Raw genomic sequence first — 23409 nt, forward strand, 5'->3', positions numbered from 1 at the left:
TGAATTGTGGGATATTTGGTGCTCTGGGCTAACAGTAAATAGACCAATCAAAGAACCACAAAGGAGAGGGCTAAAGTGAGAATTGAGAAATTAGATGACGGGGCTTATCAGAGGGAATACTTAAAAATTAAACACTTGTTCAAATATGGCTGAAGAAATAGAAAGATTTTAGTTTAAGAGGGATAAATACCCCAAGTAAGATGGTTTTTTTTTTCTTTCCTCTTTTTTAGTTTCTTTTTGATATGGGGAAATATAAAAATATTTGGGATGGTTAATACAAAGGAAATGTTTTAGATATTTAAGTGTAATTGACCTTAAGAAAATTTTAATAGATAACTAAAAAGTGTTTTGAATAGAGTTAAAATATTAGATGACTGGATTTATTAAATGGAACATCTAAAGATTAAACATAGGTTTAATTATGGGTAAAAAGAACAGAAAAAACTTGGAAATAAATGTATATTAGTTTTTAAGAGGGATATGTATTTTAAGTAGTATATTATTTTCTTATTATTTTCTTCCTTTTTTCTTCTCTCTTCTTTTCTTTTTTCTTTTTCTTTGGTGTCTTTTTTCATTTACTTTTTAAGATATGAAAATAGACTTAAATACTTAAATATAATTAACCTTGAGAAATGTTTGGCCAGTAAGAATGTTTTGAACATTGGAGGGAAAACAAATTTAAATAAGAATTGTAAACAGGATTCAAGATGAGGCAACCAAGATGACTAGACAGAAAAGCATGATGTTATGTGATTATTATTGGCAGAAATTTCAGGGGAAAATGTATATTTAAATATTACCTATTGAATTAATAAGAATTGTATTAATTCAAGGTTGGCAAAGAGAATATTATTGGAAGAAGAGGAAATCAAGCAAAGCTATTATATGGACTTTGGAATATAAAAACTGATTGTTAGTGATTACTTTGTAAATATAAGCCCAGACAACACACTGTTTACCAAATATTAAGGTGTTTATGTTACAAAATCAATAAAATATATTTTAAAAAACAAAACAAAGAACCACAAAGAATACAAACTGAGAGGAAACCCTACTCTCTACCATGACTGATGATGTTACCTAGTTTGGGTAATGAAGAGTCTGCATGAAAACAACAAAACTCAGAGAGCATCAAGGACTCTGTAGTGATTCTTGTCCTGATCACCCTTAAGGTATATAGCAATGCCCTCTCCATGGTGTTAACTTCTGAAAATTAGCTGGAAACTGCAACTGCAGTTGGCAAGTGAAAATTCTTAACAGCCATCCATTATATTGTTCTTCTTGAGGTTTCTGTGTATAATTCATAAGTCCAAGATGCCTTGGCTGTTAAGTACGTTATTTAGGAAGAACGGTCCCATTCAGTACATTGGTCCCAACTGAGGATATCAATTTTTCCCTATTTGCTATGAGGACAAATCACTGGGGATCCAGAGGCACTGATTTTAAATTGTAGTTCCACTTAACAGAATAATCTCTCCCTCTGCGTCCCACCTCAAAATTAGGTCAGCTCCAATTTGGCATCCTGCTACAAAGCTATTAAAACAGAGCTTTTCAAAGAGCTATTTGAATATTAATATCATATAAAGTAGGCACAATATAGAATTCCCAGTATAGGGATATGTACATTTAGGCCCAAGAAAATCATACAAAAGTAGGAGATGAATCCAAATAAACTTATTCTATTCATCTAAATCAGGGGTACTTGTTTTTATGATTTTTATATATCCCATTTTATTCTGGAGAAGGCATCAACACTCCTATGTAGCTTTTCAAAAATGATGTGCATCTCTATTCTGTGCTGTGTCCGGATTCTTATACTCAAACTAATATTTAAAAGCAAGACTGAAAACTTCTGCAACATAACTGCCAGGCTATCTAGGGATACTTTTTATAGAAGTTATAATGGAAATAGTTAAAAATGATCAATTTGTGAGCTGCATTTAGGATTTTTTTTCTTATTTTTCTTATTTCAATTATTTTATATATGCCAAGATCCACTAAAGATGACCAGTGTCTCTATCAAGTTTTACAAAGATAATTCAGTGTAGTGTTTAAACTAGCAAATATGACAACAGATTAGTCTAAAGACAGATACCAAGAGTTTGGCCATGAAGACTGGCAAAATTTATTAACCTATTATGACAGGATCCCAGAAGATTCTGAAGTAATACAACTCGTGCTTTTAAATGAAATTAATCAATGTAGATTTTTTTAAGCATAATGAAAATCAAGAAAGAACTCAGGGAAAACAGCACTACAAACAAAAATGCATACAAATAAGGTTCTGTGGAAAATCATTACATTCCCTTATGTCCGTATAATAAAAAAATCCATTCATTTAAATTAAAGAATGAGTACAGAGAAGAGCAACAAAGATGATTAGGGGATTGGAGGCAAAAACATATAAGGTACAGTTGCTGGAATTGGGTATGTCTAGTTTAATGAAGAAAAGGACGAGGGGGGACATGATAGCAGTCTTCCAATATCTCAGGGACTGCCACAAAGAAGAGGGAGTCAAGCTATTCTCCAAAGCCTTTGAAGGCAGGACAAGCAGTAATGGATGGAAATTAATCAAGGAGAGAAGCAACCTAGAACTAAGGAAAAGCTTCCTGACAGTTAGAACAATTAACCAGTGGGACAAACTGCCTCCAGAAGCAGTGAATGCTCCAACAGTGGAAGTTTTTAAGAAGAGACTGAACACCCATTTGTCTGAAATGGTATAGGGTTTCCTGCCTGAGCAGGGGGTTGGACTAGATGACCTCCAAGGTCCCTTCCAACTTTACTACTACTACTACTACTACTACTACTACTACTACTATTATTTTATAGATTAAGCTAATGAGTCAGTAGGATCACTTGATTGGGAATTGTTATGAAAAAGCTCTCTAAATAGTGAAGCAAATTTTGTTACGTCAGGGATTATAAAAACACATATATTGATGCACATCCAGAAGTAGTAAATTCTCCAAGGACCATCTCTTACATCTTAACAAAGATTAAGTAGTAAACAGAGTAACCAAACTATTTAAAGCTTCCTTGTAACACATACCTGTTTAACACATCATTGATTCTGTTAAAATAGTGCAATAAGATATTGCCCTATTATCTTCCCCTGATCAGAAGTCCATGTAGCATATAATGTAATTTAAAAACGTTTATAGATATTTTATCTGCAAGTTAAGAATATTAATTCCAGACAGAAACTGTTGTGAGCTTACTTCCAATAAAGATTTGTTTGTAAAATAAAAATAAAATAAAATTATGGCTCCTTAGACTTTTATTGTTATCTTTGGAAGATCAAGTACAGAAATAAGGGCCTTCTTTATTTCACAATAATTTATTTTTACCTGTAAGAAGAATCTTCCTCTTCTGAACTCAGTGACATTAATTTGTATTTACCTATTCTTTGTTAGATTCAAAATAATAGGGTTTTGCTTTTCGTTTAATATATGAGGCACACAGTGCAGAAAAAAGAAGTATCCAAAATCCACAACTGAGCATAGGATAAGTCTTTTTTTATCCCAAATCAAAAGTTAAAAGTTAACAATACTGGTGGGGGGGTGGGGTGAAAACAGCTATTTTGACTATGAATTCTCTTAATACATTTAAAATCCACACAAAGCCAAATAAAGGTGAAAAGAATAATATTTGTCTTTGCATTTGATATTATGTTCCTACTGCCCTTGGTATAAACTGCATAGTACTGGGGGTGGGGGAGTACTGAGTATAACACCAAAAACTCAACCAGATATATAAAAAGCACAAAGAGACAGCAGAAGCAGGAGTCCTGCAACAGACACCTGACTTGATAGAATGTGATTATTGCTCCTGGAACTTGTATCTACAAGGAGACTTGATTTAGAAATATGCCTGTTCTTCCAAAGCAATAGTGCCATCAGCTGGAGGGTGAGACTGAGGCAAGATCCAGTGCCCAGGAGAAGCAGGTGATTTTTTTCCTCCCCAGTCAGCACTCTCCTTTACCTAACCTGGGGTTGAGGGTGAATATCAAGAGACAGAATGGATTTTCTCTTTTCCTAATTCCCAGCTGAAAGCTGCAGATGGCAGACACCCAGAAGAGCCAACCATCACCACGAGGCTGGGCACACTGTGGCTCCAAGACAGTAAAAAATGGGAGTAATTCAAACCTAGGTTGAAGAACCATGATTTTTTAAAACATGCACACAAACATAAACAATCTTTTTTATGTATGCCAGATATATAAACATACATCTAAACCCTAAATAAAAATAAGCATTAAATACAAAAAAAAAATACTAGTTACCAAGATTAATCAGTCATAAATGAGACAAATAAAAAAATAGAGGCAGACCCAGGCAGACTGGGATGACACATTAGTATCCTGATCAGATGGAAGAAGCAACAAATAAGCTTGGCATTGCCTGCCAAGGGATTTCTTGAGAATGGAATAATCACTGTATTTCAACCTTGACAACTTCAAGATATATGGACTTCAGTTCCCAGAATTCCACAGACAGAAGACTCCACAGAGCCCACATGGAATATGTATCAAGGGATATTTTTATAATGCCACCATAAGACTATGGATGAATCCTTCCAGGTTGCTTGATTCTGTGCCTCTATTGCAATGCTAACTTTTTATTTATGTTTGTAGATTTTAGCTCTACGTGTTTCTCTATATATCAAATATATATCAAATATTCCATATATATATATATATATATATATATATATATATATATATATATATATATATATATATATATATATATTCTTTGGTTATTCGGGTTGACTGGATGACTTCCTCACACACCTCAATAGCCCACACCCCAAAATACAATTCACCATGGAAACAGAAGCTAACAATCAACTTCCCTTCCTTGATGTCTTAGTCTACAAGAAATCCAACGGCTCCCTAGGACACACTATCTACCATAAAAAAACACACACAAACCGCTATCTGAACGCACTCTCACACCACCACCCAGCACAGATCAACTCCGTAGCCAAGACACTCATCTCCAGAACAAAACACCTAGCTGACGAACAACACCAAAAAACCGAACTACACACTCTCACTAATGTACTAACAGCCAATGGATTCCAAAGAAACACGATTACCAACTTAATCCGAAGAGAGACACCCACAAAAACCTGAGACAGAGAACAAGAAAATGGCAAAGCCCTCCTCCCATACTTAAAAGGGACCACAGACAGAATCAGCAAGGTCCTCCAAAAACACAACATCAAAACAGCATTCTACACAGACAGAAAAATATCCACCATCCTAAGAAACCCCAAGGACATAATTGGCTTAGAAAACCAAGGAGTATACGAAATCCCATGCACCACCTGCCCCACCACATACATCGGACAGACCAACAGAAGAATAAGTGCACGCATTGAAGAGCACAAAAACTCACTCAGAAAAGGAGAACAAACTTCATCCCTGGTCCAACACTTTGAAGCCACGGGACATGAAATTGATTTTAAAAAAACCAAAACTATCGCCAAAATTGAACATTTAACAACAGAATAATCAGAGAAGCCATTGAGATAGAAAAACGCCCCCACAGCATAAACAAACGAGATGATACCTCTCGCCTACCAACCATTTGGAAACCCGCCTTGATTGACAGACGAGTCCCAACCACCAAGAATGATAGACCCAAACTCATGATAACACCACATGACATCACCACCACACAACCATTCAAAAAGCAAATCCGAACCCACAATGATAACGAGGCACAACCACAAAACAGAAACCTAACTACAGCTGCAACATCAGCCACTTTAAACCCCTCCAAACCACACAATAAGCAAACTGATACCCACTATAAAAACATGGCACCACCACAAACACGAAGCCAAACAAAAGCAGTACAACTCACCAGCTCAGGTCTAAGGCTGGCAGCTGAGACCAGCCCATCCACTCAAAACACACCCCCACCCAATCAGAACACACCCACCATTCAAAACACACTCCCACCCAATCAGAACACACTTACTCCCCCACCCAATCAGAGCACACCTCCACCCACAGAACACACCCCCTCTGGCAGTTTAAAAAAGAGGAACAAACAGCCACATGCTTCTCCCAGAAGAAGGAAGCACAAGCCACCAGCCTGATGATGACGGATGGGATTCCGTCGAAACGTCGCCCCTACACCTTTAGTTCTACGCGGGGAAAAACCCGAATAACCAAAGATCCACATACGAACACCCGCGAAAAGGCTATAACACTATAATAAAGATTAAGAAAATACTCCTACACACACTGAAATGTTATATGCCTTGGTGGAGCAGTACCAGAAATGTTATGTGCCTTGGTGGAGCAGTAGGCTAATGCCTCCTTAAGTAAACACCAGCTGCCTGCAATTAGTGCAGGTTCGCATCCCACCAGGCTCAAGGTTGACTCAGCCTTCCATCCTTCCAAGGTAGGTAAAATGAGGACCCAGATTGTTGGGGGCAATAAGCTGACTTTGTAATAATGCCGCTTGGGGGGTGTGTGAAAGCCCTAATAGGCAGGCATATACATAGAATGAAGGCTATTGCTAAGCACATTGGTTTGTGCTTAAAATTGTAAGCCGCCCTGAGTCTTCGGAGAAGGGCGGGATATAAATGGGATTAAATAAAAAAATAAAAAAAAATATGTGCATACATATTTTTTGTGATAGTTGTTATACAATCAAAATGACGCATCCTGGTTTGTTCTGTTGCCCAAAAAATAGAGGATATATTTTCATGAGAATGTTGAGAGCTCTAATAAAAACGTTTTCCTAATAAGGCTTAAGTTCCAGTTTTATCAAAATATATAAATCACACACAGTGGACATTTAAAAATAAAAAACCCAAAAATTCACTTACCAACAAGCCTAATTACATTTAGCGTAGTGTTGGTTAAAATTGGGGCGTTCACCTTGTTGAGGCAATAATCTGATCTCTTCCTGGTCCTCAGAGTTTCTCGAGAAACACTAGGTTAAAGATATTATTAAGTACACAAGATATCCAGTAAAATGCTCAGAAGTGTCAGAAAAACAAATATTTCATTTTATGTCAGCAAACATTATTATATATACGTATGTATATTCTATATCAAAGTAGCAACCAGTGACTATATTGAGAACAACTATCATCCTCAGTCATTGTTATGATGCAACTTGGATATTAAAAATCCTTAAATCAGAGATGCCTTATAAATACTGTGTTGAAAAAAAATGGGGGGGAGAGAGAGAATAGGAAAAGCCAAAAATTTTTTTTCCCCTTTCACATTTCAGAAATTCATTTTTTTCTTCCTTCTTTGTTCTTTTCCTTTTTCCTTTCCTTTTTAATCTATTTCTACTGCAGTTTAAACAGTAGACAAACAGAACAATTAACCAGTGGAACAACCTGCCTCCAGAAGCTGTGAATGCTCCGACAGTAGAAGTTTTTAAGAAGAGATTGGACAGCCATTTGTCTAAAATGGTATAGGGTTTCCTGCCTGAGCAGTGGGTTGGACTAGATGACCTTCAAGGTCCCTTCCAACTTTATATTATTATTATTATTATTATTATTATTATTATTATTATTATTATTATTATTATTATTATTATTATTATTATTATTAAAGCTTGTTCAAGTTTGAAGTTTTAGTTTTTTAGTTTTAGTTTAGTTTTTATTCCTTTAGATATGAAACGTTCTTAACAGAAGTTAAAGGAAACATATTTGTTCTTTGAGTATTATCATTTATATTATTACTTGAATTACTTGTATAATTAATTGTACTAGGTTAAAAATTTAATATAATTCTTATAATATAAAACAAAGTTGAAGATAGTGTGTCCATATTTTAATATATTTTAATTGTTTTTGTTCTGACATCTTAGACATTTAATTTCAATCATGAGAGAATTGTAATACCTTGCTTACCTCCATTTTATTAACATATTCAAATAAAAACAATTGCTGGAATAATACAGCAGTTCCCTAAAATTGCTTTTAGGATCTATTCATTGTCATCCTCTCACTTTGTACTTTGGATTATTTTATTTATTTATTTATTTATTTATTTATTTATTTATTTATTTATTTAATTTATATACCGCCCTTCTCTCAAGAGACTCAGGGCGGTTAACAGGGCAATACGTAAAAGACAAATACAAAAGTTAAAATTATTAAAACATGATTAAACAATGCCCATAGTACAAATTTAAAATTAAAGTCATAATAACAAACCCACCCCGTCCCATCAGGCCAGGCCCGCTTCCTTAAAGAGATGGGTTTTAAGGTCGCGCCGGAAGGAGCGGAGGTCGGGCGCCATCCGGAGCTCTACCGGAAGATGGTTCCATAAGTCCGGTGCACCCACAGAGAACGCTCTCCCCTTGGGGGCCACCAGTCGGCATTCTTTGACCGGCGGCACCCTGAGGAGGCCCTCTCTGTGGGAGCGTACTGGGCGGAGGGAAGTTGACGCCGGCTGCAGGTGCTCCCCAAGGTATTCTGGACCCATGCCATGGAGGGCTTTGTAGGTCATTACCAACACCTTGAACCTCACCCGGAAGACAACTGGCAACCAATGCAGCTCGCGGAGCAAAGGTGTAACACGGGAGTATCGGGAGACCCCCGACACAACTCTCGCGGCTGCATTCTGTGCCAGCTGGAGCCTCCGAGTGGTCTTCAAGGGTAGCCCCATGTAGAGAGCGTTGCAGTAATCAAGACGAGAGGTCACGAGCGCATGAGTGACCGTGCGCAAGGCATCCCGGTCTAGATAGGGCCGCAACTGGCGCACCAGGCGAACCTGGGATTAAAAAATACAACAGATGAACAATTTAATTTAATTTTATAGGCAATTTATAATGTTTTATTATTCTGTATAAGGACTAGAAAAAACAGATTTATTGGTTTTCAGGATAAAGGTTATATGTTGACCTTGAGTACAAGTAATAATACCTAAGAATTAAAGTTAGGCTAATTTTGGAAACAATGAGTGTTGCAAGAAAATAAATCTTCACCTAGGGGAGATTTAGTGTTAGAAATGCTTAAATAGTTCTTTCCAATTATAGAGGACTTTTTTCTTCTCTCCACAGAAGACATACCTAATGCTAAAGTCAAGACATTTTGGCTGCCTAAGACAACAAAGCACATGCTCATCCTCACTAGAAGTGAAAGATCTCAGGACCCAAGACAATTTATAATAATATTGTGATGGTCATTAATTTTAACAACCCAGACCCAGAAATCTATCTAACTAACACTGACTGTTTTCAAAAGGTTAATCAGACTGGGCTTCCGGTTTGTGCGTGCAGCGCTTGTGGATGTTCAGCAAGAGCTCTCTCCCTGCGTCCGATCTTTCTTCCTTGGAGGACCCTGAAAGGGTTGAAAGTCGCCCTGGAGGGGCAACCACCGTGAGGAGGCCCTCCTTGTGATTGTGGAAGGGTGGCAGCCCTCCGCTTGAATCCAGAGCAGCTCCTTTGGCCTTAAGAAGACGAGATCGGCCATTAAGATGGCCAATCATTAAGCCATTCCTTGCTGAAAGCCGAAAGCACCATCTAGCACAACGAAGCAAACTGGAGGACCTTGGTGAGACCTTACCTTTCTTATTCCCCTAACTACCGTATATACTTGAGTATAAGCCGACTCGAGTATAAGCCGAGACCCCCAATTTCACCCCCAAAAACTGGAAAAAGTTGGTGACTTGAGTATAAGCCGATCCGCCGTTCTGCAAGCCTCCGCCGCCGGCTGCTTCGTTCCGCAGCGGAAAGAAGCAGGCAGGCTGCTTCGTTCCGCAGCGGAAAGAAGCAGGCAGGCTGCTTCTTTCCGCTGCGGAAAGAAGGCTGCTTCTTTCCGCTGCGGAAAGAAGGCTGCTTCTTTCCGCAGTGGAAAGAAGCAGCCTGCTTCGTTCAGGCTGCTTCGTTCCGCAGCGGAAAGAAGCAGGCAGGCTGCTTCGTTCCGCAGCGGAAAGAAGCAGGCAGGCTGCTTCTTTCCGCTGCGGAAAGAAGGCTGCTTCTTTCCGCAGCGGAAAGAAGCAGCCTGCTTCGTTCAGGCTGCTTCGTTCCGCAGCGGAAAGAAGCAGGCAGGCTGCTTCTTTCCGCTGCGGAAAGAAGGCTGCTTCTTTCCGCAGTGGAAAGAAGCAGCCTGCTTCGTTCAGGCTGCTTCGTTCCGCAGCGGAAAGAAGCAGGCAGGCTGCTTCGTTCCGCTGCGGAAAGAAGGCTGCTTCTTTCCGCAGTGGAAAGAAGCAGCCTGCTTCGTTCAGGCTGCTTCGTTCCGCAGCGGAAAGAAGCAGGCAGGCTGCTTCTTTCCGCTGCGGAAAGAAGGCTGCTTCTTTCCGCAGTGGAAAGAAGCAGCCTGCTTCGTTCAGGCTGCTTCGTTCCGCAGCGGAAAGAAGCAGGCAGGCTGCTTCGTTCCGCAGCGGAAAGAAGCAGGCAGGCTGCTTCGTTCCGCAGCGGAAAGAAGCAGGCAGGCTGCTTCTTTCCGCTGCGGAAAGAAGGCTGCTTCTTTCCGCAGTGGAAAGAAGCAGCCTGCTTCGTTCAGGCTGCTTCGTTCCGCAGCGGAAAGAAGCAGGCAGGCTGCTTCTTTCCGCTGCGGAAAGAAGGCTGCTTCTTTCCGCAGCGGAAAGAAGCAGCCTGCTTCGTTCAGGCTGCTTTGTTCCGCAGCGGAAAGAAGCAGGCAGGCAAGGCACAGAGATCCGGAGACCTGCCGACGTTTGGGGAGGTTTGGGGAGGAGATCCGGAGACCTGCTGACGTTTGTGGAGGTTTGGGCACCTCCCCAAACTTCCCCAAACGTCGGCAGGTCTCCGGATCTCCGTGCCTTGCCTGCCTGCTTCTTTCCGCTGCGGAAAGAAGCAGGCAGGCAGGTCACGGAGATCCGGAGACCTGCTGACGTTTGGGGAGGTTTGGGCACCTCCCCAAACCTCCCCAAACGTCGGCAGGTCTCGGGATCTCCGTGCCTTGCCTGCCTGCTTCTTTCCGCTGCGGAAAGAAGCAGGCAGGCAAGGCACGGAGATCCGGAGACCTGCCGACGTTTGGGGAGGTTTGGGGAGGTGCCCAAACCTCCCCAAACGTCAGCAGGTCTCCGGATCTCCTCCCCAAACCTCCCCAAACGTCGGCAGGTCTCGGGATCTCCGTGCCTTGCCTGCCTGCTTCTTTCCGCTGCGGAAAGAAGCAGGCAGGCAAGGCACGGAGATCCCGAGACCTGCCGACGTTTGGGGAGGTTTGGGGAGGTGCCCAAACCTCCCCAAACGTCAGCAGGTCTCCGGATCTCCGTGACCTGCCTGCCTGCTTCTTTCCGCAGCGGAAAGAAGCAGGCAGGCAAGGCACGGAGATCCGGAGACCTGCCGACGTTTGGGGAGGTTTGGGGAGGTGCGCGCGCACCTCCCCAAACCTCCCCAAACTTCGGCAGGTCTCCGGACGGCGGCTGCTTGGGAGAGGTGCGCGCAATCCCGGAAGCACCAAAGCCTCGGCCGCGCACAAGTCCTCGGTAAGTTTTTTTTGTTGACTGGAGTATAAGCCGAAGTGGAATTTTTCAGTCCAAAAAGTGGGCTGAAAAATTCGGCTTATACTCAAGTATATACGGTATTTTCCTGTGGGACTTTTCCAAAAATCTCCTCCCCCTCTTTGGAAAGACCAGCGACTGCATACTTGGGGAATAAACTTTAAAGCCTTAAAGCCTTAAAAGAAATCAAATGACTAAGCAAAGAAATTAAGGAATCTTATTTGTATTTATTAATAAGCTTTTATTTTTGTGGGGATCTTCCACCCTATTTTCTGCTTAAACTTAAGGAAAAAAATGGACTAATTGAACAAAAGCTTTATATTAATTTGGAAAAAGACTTTACATCTTATTCTATATGCTATTGATGACATCTTGTGGTGAAACTTCGTATAGCAAGTAAAAAAAAATATTGTGAGAGTTGACTGAATAACAGAGCTGTCCTTGACATTATCTTCAAAGATAAGAATTGGGAACAATTTTTAGGAATACTGGAAGTGGACAATCTTTGACTCTTATTAAAACAGCCTCCATGAAAGACCTGTCTGTAAACATCAATGAAATGGAGGAATATATTCCACCACTTAACTACAAACTGTCTTGGCAATGACTCAGCAAATCAAAGCCAAACTGCAAGATAAATCTGACAGCTTAAAGCTACCAAACCAAACTTTGATCTTAAATGATGAATTGACAATACAAAAACAAACAAAAGAAGTGGAAACTAACATTAAAATAGGAGAGTCTAAAGTACAACAAATACAATTTACAGAGAACCTTGAAGCCCAAACCTCGACCTCAACTATAAAATCTACAACTCAAAAAACAATAGTACCCGAAGAAAACATCAAGAAGGAAGATATTAAAGGCCTTCAAATACAGTACGTTGAGGACCCAGCCAATCAAATGACAACCATAACACCAATTACTACTTCTTACCTAAGCCAGATGGAATCGGAAGAAGAAAAAGACCAGACTGAACTAATGACAATTATATTACACCAAACATCGAAAATTGAGCTATTAAAGAAACACTTCAATGATTACAAAGGGGACACTTTCTTTGCAAAACTGATATTTGGATGGTCTCCCTGGATTCAAACAATGTGTGTAGAAAGAAAGGGAGACAAATCTGAGAATCTAAAGGCACCAATATGGAAGCCTGATTGGCACAAAAAGAAGGCGAGTTAGATTTAAAAAATTAGACTTGTCTCTTTCTTGGGATTTGTAAGGACAGAGTTTAAAAAATTTCTATTAATGGGCTAAGGGGAATCTCTAAAAAAAATAAACTGATTTTATAGTTAGGTTCTAGATTTTTAAGGGAAAACAAAATTAAGCTAGTAGAACATAACTCTGAACTATATTATAGAATCTGGAATGATATAATAAAAGACATTATTTTAATAATTGATGAACTATTAAGATGACATATAGAATATATTTGTTGTAATGATACAGATATAAATTGATTTTATATTAGAATTTGGAATATAACAAAAAGATATTTTTCTAATAATTGGTGAACTATTAAGATGATAAATAGAATTTACTTGTAAAAAATAACAATGTACTGAAATGAACAATGTAGGTTCTGTAGACAGGATAATTACTTTTTAATGAAATAGGGAAATGTGGGTTACCCAAAAATTGTGTGTGTGTGTGTGTGTGTGTGTGTGTGTGTGTGTGTATCATAGGCTATTCTAGAATATTCTATTGCAATTAGGTAAAACTTAAAAACAGGACATGGATATGTATGTGAAAATCTATTGAAAATTCTTCTAATTGATTATGTCACAATTTGAAATGTATTAATTCGATTAATTTGATTATGTTATAACTAAGGGAATCGGAGAGGGAATCTTTGTTGATGTAACTTGAGCTATTTACAAATAATTTGTTATTTGCTATTGTTTACTTTTGATTACCCAACCACCATATTGCTTCACAAATACCTGAATATAAAATTAAAAAATTAATAAAACTTGTACAAAAAAAGTTAATCAGACTGGCTTGGATTTGGTTGGGAGATCACAGAAAAACACAGGCTTGCAACTCAAAATACATCCCAGAAAATGGCAATAGCTTATTGTTGCCAAGAAAACTAAATGGATGTGTCCATAATCTCAGCAGCGGAGCTGACCACAATTCAAAAAGAGGCTTTCATTTAGGCAAGTCATGGAGAATAGTGATCATAATTAATAATCTTGATATATTATCTCCTGAATCAAATGCAGCATATCTTAAATACAGTAGTCTTCACTGAGTGATCACCACTGAAACTGACATCTAAGCACCATGGTCACTAAATGGAAAATCATGTGACCACAATGAGCTTACAACCTTCTCTTTTGATTGTTAAGCAAAGCACTGCAATTGTTAAGTGAAACATCAGATGACCACAACTTAGAAGTTTATTTCTGCCTTCTCTATTAACTGCTTGTCACAGGCCGATTGTGAAGCACACAAATGGTGATCATGTGATTCAAGGATCCTGAAACAATCAGAAATTTGAGGTTTGGTCACAAACCTTTGTTGTTGTTGTTGTTAGTTGCGAAGTCATGTCCGACCCATCGCGACCCCATGGACAACATTCCTCCAGGTCTTCCTGTCCTCTACCATCTTCTGTAGTCCATTTAGGCTCACGCCTACTGCTTCAGTGACTCCATCCAGCCACTTCATTCTCTGTCGTCCCCTTCTTCTCTTGCCCTCAACCTTTCCCAGCATTTGGCTCTTCTCTTAACCGTTTTTTAACACTTTGTAATTTAGAATGGTCCCTAGACAAGGCAGTCAGTAAGCAAAGACCACCTGAACTACTATTTGAGGAATAATGGTACAAAGGTATCATGCTCTTGTCCTTGCTTGTGAACTATAGGAAATACTTACTCGATCATTACGTGCCATAAAATTCTAAGACAAGTGAAATCTTTGACCATTTAGCAAGGATCTTCAGTTACCATGGCAAATGACCCAAAATATCTTAAATATGCTCCTGGTCTTTCATGATGGCTCAGCACGCTGGGCTTGTCAGCTTGAAGGCCAATAGCCCAGGTCTGAGACCCAAGCATTGCGCAATGGGGTGAGCACCCATCTTTACCTAGCTCCTGCCCACCTAATAGTTTGAAAACACGCAAATGATAAATAGGTACCACTTTGATGGAGAGGAAACAGTGCTCCACAATGTCATGCTGATCACATGACCACAGGTCCATGGCCTTGAATCAGAGATGAGGGCTGCCCCCTATAGTTAACAATGACTAGTGGAGTAAAATCTGTAGGGACTCCTTTTTTCCATGATAGTAAAAATACTATTAACACATTAATAATTAACTAATATTATAAGCTAGTTAACTGTTCCTTCAAGATATTCAAAGTGAGGTTCTTGAGGCAAGTTGCTTTATTCTCTCTACAAGGCCATTTGGCTATCTGAAAGTAAGGTTTTTTTTTAAAAAAGTTGTTCTTTCTTTTGGAATTTCAGTAATGCTGAAGTGATTAACAAATTCTCAAGAATGGAACAAACTGTAAAATATGTATGCTCATAAAAGTACCTTTTTACTGGGACATCTCCAGTCTGTTCATCAACATAGTCCCTTTTCAGTTCTTCAGGAACATCACTGTCACTATCATACTCTTGATAGGCGCTCTTTTCTTGTTCATCCGATTCATACTATCAACAACAGATTGGAAGAGTTTTCAGTTTCTTTGTGCCAATCCAGAATCCACAATAATCTTTCAGTGGCCCTTAGAATATAAACTTATACACAGAGCAACATTGCCTCAAGTAATATATATTAAGGCATCCTATTTTACTGTTTTCTACCATTTCACTGTTTTCCACTATTTCTACTATTGTATTTATTTTCATTTTTTAAGAAAATGTATTATAATTCAGCCAGAATATCCTATCAAAATGTTTTAGAAATTTCAGAAAGGTTTGATTAAAAGGTTTGATTAAAAATCATTTTCTTATTTTTCCTCCCACAAATGTAGCTTCCATTAAAACTCTCTATTTCCATCCAAATTGAAGGAGAGAACAGAATTAGACTTGCAAACATTGTAATCAGCATTTTATTTTAACCTCTTTTGAATGCTGAATGTGAGGTTTCAGGAAAATGAGAGGAACAATGCATGATGAGCAAAAAGGAAAAAGAGCCAAAGGAAGCTGTCTCACCCAATATGGGATGTGTTTATTGCATTTAAAACATGGATCTAAATAAGATATCGTAACAATTTCTAAAAAATCATAATTTAAAACAATAGATACGTTTCCAAATAAATGAATTCCAAATGTAAAACTGACAAAACTTATTTATATTGTAAATCTAATAATTATCCAATCAAATTTAAGAAAAATATGCAGTCATTTTTCCATTTTTATAATTCTTTGCAGAACATTGTTTATTGCAAAAGCTAGAGGAAGTCAAAAGATTGCCTACTGCAGACTCCTTGTATCACTCTGAGGAGTAACTCATCCTAATTATTTTAAATTGGAAAGTAGCCCTATAAGCTATAATGAATGCAAAACATATGTAAAATGGCACACATCTCCATTCAATTATAAGCAATCCAAAGCCTGGTTAAAGAAAAACACATTACTGTATGAAATGGATGCAATTAATGTATCTCCTAGTGGTTGCTTGTTTTGATCTCATATTTAAACAAAAGAAAGATTAATTACAAATTTGAATTTGAATTTTAATATCCCAAAATTGTAGGAGCAAAAAACTGATGGGAAACTTACACCATGATTAATTTGTTCAAGTTCTCAACAGCTTTGGAAGCATCATATATAAACTAGGCATGATTCCACTGTGGTGGTTCTGCTGGTTTACTTCAACAAGCCAACAAACAAAGGGAGCACAACGGCTCAAATGGTTAGGATGTTAGGTTGGAGATTAGCAAGCAGTGTTCAAGACCTGAGTGCTGCCATGGGGAAGGACGAGCTCCCATTCTTTGTTCCAGCTCCCTACTGGGTGTCCCCAGACAACGGTGATGTCACCAGCTAATTCTTTCAAACTGGAAGAGCCTTGGTGCTTCTGACATGAGTGTGATGTGACTTCAACAAACCTAATTTCTTTTTAACCATCTTAAAAGTGGGAATTTTGGAACATATAGGCCAAATATATCTGGAGCACACAGAGAAAACTGGCATAACTTGAACCACAAATCAACTGTAGTAATAAGTGTATGTATGATACAATGTAAAAACAAAAAAGAAAGCAAATTCATATCCATTAATGAAAGATTTATATCAAGTGAGGGCAAAGAGTAGTTTAAACATTTAGTTACACAAATAAATACTTCTAATCACTGAAGTTACAGCCCATTCCTAATCAGCAGTCACCAAACGATAGATAATATAAAAAGTATCAAAATATTCCTAAAACAAGAGTAATTTATTTCTCAGAGAAAACCATCGATTCTTTTAATTTGTTATGCCCAAGTCAAAAAGGTTGATGACTAATTCCAAATGGGTAACTTTGTGTCTTCTTTTAATAGTTTTTGGTCACAATATGATAACTTTAAAAATCCCAGAAATTGTAAATGTTCTCCAATTACTGTTACTATTTGTAAATGTCCAATTATTTCCCATTCATTTTGTATGAAGTGAATAACCTCTCTGGAATATATATATGGCAAATGAATCGACTCTTGATGGTAAGGATGTCACTATTCGGTCTTATAACAGCATCAATTGCCCATATGTATGACCAATTACAATACAGAAATTCTACACATCCCTGTTAAAATGCCAAGTTTTTGAGATGTAAAAAAATCAGATCAAGATAACTCATTTCAGAATTCTTTCCCTTTTTAATATAACATATAAGCTATATACAATGCAAAGTGAATGTCCAAACAAGTTTTGACTAATAATTATTTTGTCCCATTTCTTTTGAATATCAGTTGATATTCTATGCACTACAAGTTATAGGATTTTTTTTTTACTTACCCCATTAGAAGCCAACACATCTTCTGTCTCTTCCTCCTTGTTGTTGGCTTGGATTTCAAAGGGATTTCCTCCATTATAATACTGCTCAAAAAGAGTTAGATCTCCTTCTGTTTCTAACGTAGGCTGCTTGCTCGGTGACACAGTAGGGGAACGTGATTGTGCCATAAACTTAAATTCCTATTACCATCAACAGAAGATTATTTATACACTGGCTGTGAAGTCTAAATATTTATCAACATTATTATATGTTGGTATAGCACATTCTGTACAAATCCTGCAATATTAACCTTTTAGCTATTAACATTTTCATTCTTGCCTTTTTAAAGACTCCCTATTTAATGGTTATTTGAATGCCTGTATAATTTTTGTCAAACTCCTTCACATCATACATAATACATTTTGGAAGCAAAAAGCTTTCTAAACACAGTTTAATTAATGCAGTGGGATGAATTATGCAAATAGAAGCTTAACATGTGTACAACTATGAGAATTCAAATGCATTTGGCTTCAATGGCTGTTTAAAAATATAATAATAAAAATAATTGATTATAAAAGATTGTCAAAACTGAGCTCAGAAAAGCTCCCAAAACTGCTTTTGGGTGTATCAATTTGCAGCCTGTAGCTCTAAGCTGACAGTGGAGAAGATCTGTAGCTTTTATTTCCAGAATTCTCCTTCATTCATGGAGTCTGTCAGTATACCTCCTCATTTTTTCAGAATGATAGCTGTTGAAAGTTAGAGCTATCACCAGCTAGGAACAGCTGGCAATTCCATAGTTCCCTTCAGTAGAAAATGCAACTAGCTTGTTAATGCTGAAAATGGTTTGGGCTTGGCTAGTTCCAGAAACTTCCTCTTAGCTACTCTGGTGAGAGTTTAGAGATCCATGGAAATCATTACAGTGGTGTGTGAAGTTAATGAGTGAAGATGTATATGATACAAGATTTCAGTAACACTATGTAGCAGCCTTGATCAAAGCTGCCATCACCTTTCCTGTGTTTGAAATGGTTTGGACTTACATGAAGTTGCAATATGCTGAAACTTGATTTAACAGGACAAAGTTCCCAAGTCTCATTCTCTAAGAACATTCGCAGTTCTTCAAGACGAGTTCTGAAAGGAATAATTAGTGTCAGCAAAAGCATACAGTGTAGCTTATTTTAGAAAAAAATAGCAAAGAGGAAAAGTCTTCATCAAGGCCATATGGCTATACATAACATGGGAAAGATGGATGGAGGTTGGTTGTTTCTGTTTTTGCTGGGATCATTCAATGAAACTAAGCTATGAGTAATTTAGATAAAGAAATATTGCTTTATAATGCACGTAACCTATGGAATGTCTAAACAGGCATCACACAGTGCATACATTCTAACTTCCCAACCAGAAGCACTGAGTATCTGAATAACAGTCACCAGGAAAACAAATGGAAGCAAACACTTGATTAATCTTTTCATCTGTCCCAGTTGGTTTTCCTTATGGAATTCTCCCAACAAGTACACGTAGGATTTTCTAAAAACTACAATCTTTACTCCATAAAAGAAGCACAATTTTCTTTTAACTAGAAGATAGTTAAAGCACAATTACAGAAATATAATTAATGTATCACTCTTAGCATATTCAACAATAAATTAGCAACAATAAAAAAAGATTGAGAAAAACTATAATGAAGAATAATTATATTATTGGTAACTCAAATGACATTTTATTTATTTATTTATGAAAATTTATACGACCACCCAACTCACTCTCAGTGACTCCAGGTGGCTTACAAAAACATTTACTGAGTTATTTCTTCTTCAGATTGCTCACTAAACTAAAACAAAGTTGAAACAATTTTCAACATGTCCAACAAATATTGCATTTTTCTTTTACCATTTCCCTTTAGAAATTATGAAAATTGAACAGTTTTGCTGAATAAAAACTGAACAACAAATATCTGTGAGAATCAGTTTGGTATTCTGGTTAAAAGTACCAGACTAGAAACAAGGAAATCATAATTTCTAGCTGACTTAGGCACAAAGTCAACAGTGTAACTTTGGATCAATCACTCACTCTCAGCTCTAGGACAAGGCAATGACAAACCACTTCCAAAAACCTTGCCAAGAAAACTGCAGAGATTTGTCCACAGAGTCACTGTTAAGGCTGACCTGAAGGCTCATGCACAAAGTTTAGAGTAAAACGTGAGATTAATTATCCTGTAGTTTAAAACTTCTTTGTTAGAAAAAGAAAAAAACTTTTTAATATCAAGAGCAGTCCATATTGTGGTTATTTTATTTTTGACTTAATCTAATGTGCAAATGGAATTAGGAATTATATTCTGTACATTATTGAAATTATGTAAGAATATATCCCTAAATTAGCAGCCAGTTAAAAGTTGTTACTCAAAATATGAGATTTAGTTTCTACCATTTATAATGATGGGAAAAAGCTTGTCAAGAATTTCTGAGAGCTACTACTAGCCAGATTTGGCAATACTGAACTAGACAAACAAAGAACGTTTAGATGTCAGTTCTCATATTTGTTCATTATAGAAAAAAGTGACTTCCTTTTTAGAGAAAATTTTATGTTAATTTACATATTTTATATGAAGCATTCATTTTGCTTTTTCTTACTGTATGGACACCACATGATGTGGGATGCAGGAGCATGTGCTTTATAATTTGTTTCCACTATATTATTAAATCTCAACAACTGAAAACACTGTAAAACTTACCTGTGATAATTCTTGAAATAATTAACACTTTGTTTTCTAATGGAATCTTGCAAGACTTCTGACTTGCTGCCACAAAATTCTTCGCCAACCTGCACCAGCCTAGTACAAATAATACTCCAATTAAACATTCATTACAGCATGTAACTGTAAATGATTTTTTAAAAACTCTTTTATCTTTTATGTGTCTCTAATCTCTGCAGATCTAGAACAATTTCTGAAAAGAAATTTTTAAACTTTCCAAAAGGCTTTTTAATTAAAGTGTATTGCAAAATATTGCAATATTAACTTGCCTACAACAGCAGCACATATAAAACTAAATTGAGAAATTGAATCTGATTTGAATAAGACATTTATCTCTAAATATATAAGAACCTCATTTATAAATCCTGAAAATTTAGACTCACAAGGATCTTCTCGGATCATTCTTACATTACATCAATGGTGGGAAGTAATGACATAATTGCTACTAGTTTCAATGCTTGATTACTGCAGTACAAAATTGTAGCTAATTCAATATATAGCTGCAGAAATGGTAAATTGTGTTTTGGGGACATATTACATCACTTCAAAGTGGAAACAGGTGAACCTATCACCAGTTGTTCCCCAAGCAATTCAACTGATTCATTATAGCATATAAAGCTTTATATCTCTTGAATCCAAATTACTACAGAATCATTAAGGCCTATGTGTGTCTTCCACATAAGATATCCAAAGGGAAACCTTTTGCAGACTCTTCTGTGGATGTACAGACTTTTCTATGGAATAAATGGAACTGGAGATTGTTCCTATTCATTTCAGAAATGTTTTATAATTTAAAAAAAATTGGTCTCATTTTCTACATTTTTATTGCATGAAAATATTGGAAAGTTATATAAGGTGGCATATCAAATTTACATGAATAAATTGATCCTGGCTAAAAGACTGCAGGAGGGCACCAATGTGGAGAAAGTTAAACTACAATATAACTAAGAGCTTTGGGAGATAGTCCTATTTATAGCCAAATGGGACAAGTAATGAACAGTAATTTTATCTTCTATACACTATTATATACAGAACCTTGGTAAACCTATACTGCATAATTGTTTTGATAACATTTCCTTAAAATAGACGCTATCCAAATTACCTGCTGATAATATCCAGTACAAATATGAAGTCATCATATTTGAAGTTAGACATATCGGTGCCTAGCAAATAGATCTTCACTTTCAATTGGACATCCTATGTAAAAACAAAAAGGCTGGAATACTAGAGAAACAATAATTTACTGTATTAACTATTTATAATTAAACAGTCACAAAGCATAAAGAAGAGACAGACACTATTGTTTGCTCTTGAAATTCATCAAAGATCCCCATACTTGCAGGATAGTTATTTAAACTCAGCTTTAAATTTAAAATTATTAACATATTTCATTGTCTGTCCTTTGCTGGTTACTTGTTGAGAAGCACCCAGCCTTGCAGGGAGGGATCAAACACGGGGTTGGTCTGCAATCACTATGTAATCTCAAAAGGGGTAGGGCTAATCCCTTCAAAGTTCCTTGGAGTCTTATCTAATTGTCTCCAGGAGTAATCTGCCAGACTGGGGAGATTTCTGTATTATAGGCCGAATGTATTTTTTTGTTTTATTTGTTAAATTTATATGTCACCCATCTCCCTGATAAGGCAATTCTACTCTGCATGGATCTAACTGGTCACTCCTCACATTACGATTATATTTTATTTGGAAATTCAAGCAATACAGATTTTTTTTTAGAATTTAAAAGTTGGATCAATAAAATTGTGGAAATTCAACTTGATTACAGCAGTTTAGGCTACTCTGCAGATACTAAATAAATATTTGCAACCAACTGTTAGTACAAGCACAGATAGATAAAAAACAGATGGTTGAATAAAAAAGTAATGTCTTTAATGTTATAAATCATCAACAAATCATAGAATGGATGCAGTAGAAGATCTTCTGTATTTTTTAGCATCTGTTCTTCTACTTTAGTTGGGAAAGTTGCAATGAGAAAAGACCATGCTATCGTTCATGAAATGGATTTCTGCAGTAAATACTTGAGAGTGTACTCTAAGCAATACAGAGATTATAAGTTTCACCACCAAAGGGGTTCCTCCAAATGGAATTCACCAGTAGATACTGATCATTCATGGTGATGGCTGTGTTCATATGAGGAGTATGTATTGCTGGATCAAAAAATAAAAAGATGGTAAACTGGGAAGAGCTATTTATGGATCAAAAATTACAATAAACAGCTAGTTTCATATGAGAAAGTTTGATGAATTGCTTAAAGTCAATAAGTTAAACACTGAAGGAAAATGGCATTTCACAGGAATGGGTTTATGTCCTTCAACAAGTGAAGATGCTGTAAGATGCATTCCTTAAATTGCTGATGGCAAGATGGAAGTTTCAAGAGCTGGAATTTGCTAGCAATTGTTATCAGACTACAAAAATGAAGTTGAGGATTTTTTTTTCACAGCAACATGATGGCCAACAAAATCTAGGCTCATCAGCATGATCTAGAAACAAGGCCTCAGTCTTGGTATTTCAAGACTGCAAAACCAAAAATTCAAATCCCAAGATTTGGAAGGGGAGCTCATGATTATAGTCTTTGGTGATGTTATTCACATCAATTTCCTTAAATCTGGCATAAACACAAGAGCACTGCACTGCAACAATCAAAATTTCAAAACAAGATTAAGCAGAGTTTGGATGCATAAGACAAAAATGTTGTTGCAACATGACAATGGTAGGCCTCACTCTTTCTTCCTTCACAAAGAATTCAGTATAAAAACAAGATAAAAATTCAGTAAGATTAATCACCTTTCACTCAATTGAAAAGCTTGAATAAGATATCAAAACAGCATAAAATAAATAAACAGAATACAAAGCATTTCAACTGATACTCATTCCTCAGAGAACATTTGCCCTTTTAAGCTAAATACTTTTTCAGTTTTTTAAGCACATCATTTAAAATCATGCACAGATATTGATCTTATTTTGATGGATCAAATTCCAAACAAACCTGCCATATACGTGAAAGCCCATGCTCCAATTTTTTTTTCACATAACTACGATCAAAATTGGTCTCCTCAGTATCCAGGATATTATTTCCATCTGAAATATAATTTAACTGTAATTTGAGGCATCAGAAAAGGGAAGAAAATTGATTTTTACAAAAAAAACCCCCAAAGATTTATGTATTGTAGATTTATTTTATTTCAAATCTTCAACATCTCCAAACAGGAATTAAATGCTATAAGCAAAATCTTGTGTTTTACAACTTACAGCAGAGAATCTATGAGTAGATA

The 23409-nt window shown here is 36.9% G+C and overlaps 1 protein-coding gene across 5 annotated transcripts in view; it reads right to left on the reverse strand.

The window, feature by feature from the left end:
- VPS50 (VPS50 subunit of EARP/GARPII complex) overlaps positions 1 to 23409 on the reverse strand; it is an 82298-nt gene that overhangs the window by 34751 nt on the left and 24138 nt on the right. For all 5 annotated transcript variants that reach the window (XR_014494085.1, XM_083376179.1, XM_083376177.1 and 2 more), the window contains exons 14-20: positions 23124 to 23215; positions 21225 to 21319; positions 20102 to 20200; positions 18411 to 18501; positions 17397 to 17573; positions 14992 to 15110; positions 6850 to 6956 (exon numbers count right to left, since the gene is read on the reverse strand). Coding sequence is in view for 4 of the 5 variants with exons in the window: in XM_083376179.1 (XP_083232305.1) it covers positions 6850 to 6956; positions 14992 to 15110; positions 17397 to 17573; positions 18411 to 18501; positions 20102 to 20200; positions 21225 to 21319; positions 23124 to 23215 (780 nt within the window). In the remaining variant the exon portion in view is untranslated. The remainder of the gene's footprint in view (positions 1 to 6849; positions 6957 to 14991; positions 15111 to 17396; positions 17574 to 18410; positions 18502 to 20101; positions 20201 to 21224; positions 21320 to 23123; positions 23216 to 23409) is intronic.

This window comes from Vipera ursinii, assembly GCF_947247035.1.
Source record: "Vipera ursinii genome assembly, chromosome: Z".
NCBI classification, from domain to species: domain Eukaryota; kingdom Metazoa; phylum Chordata; class Lepidosauria; order Squamata; family Viperidae; genus Vipera; species Vipera ursinii.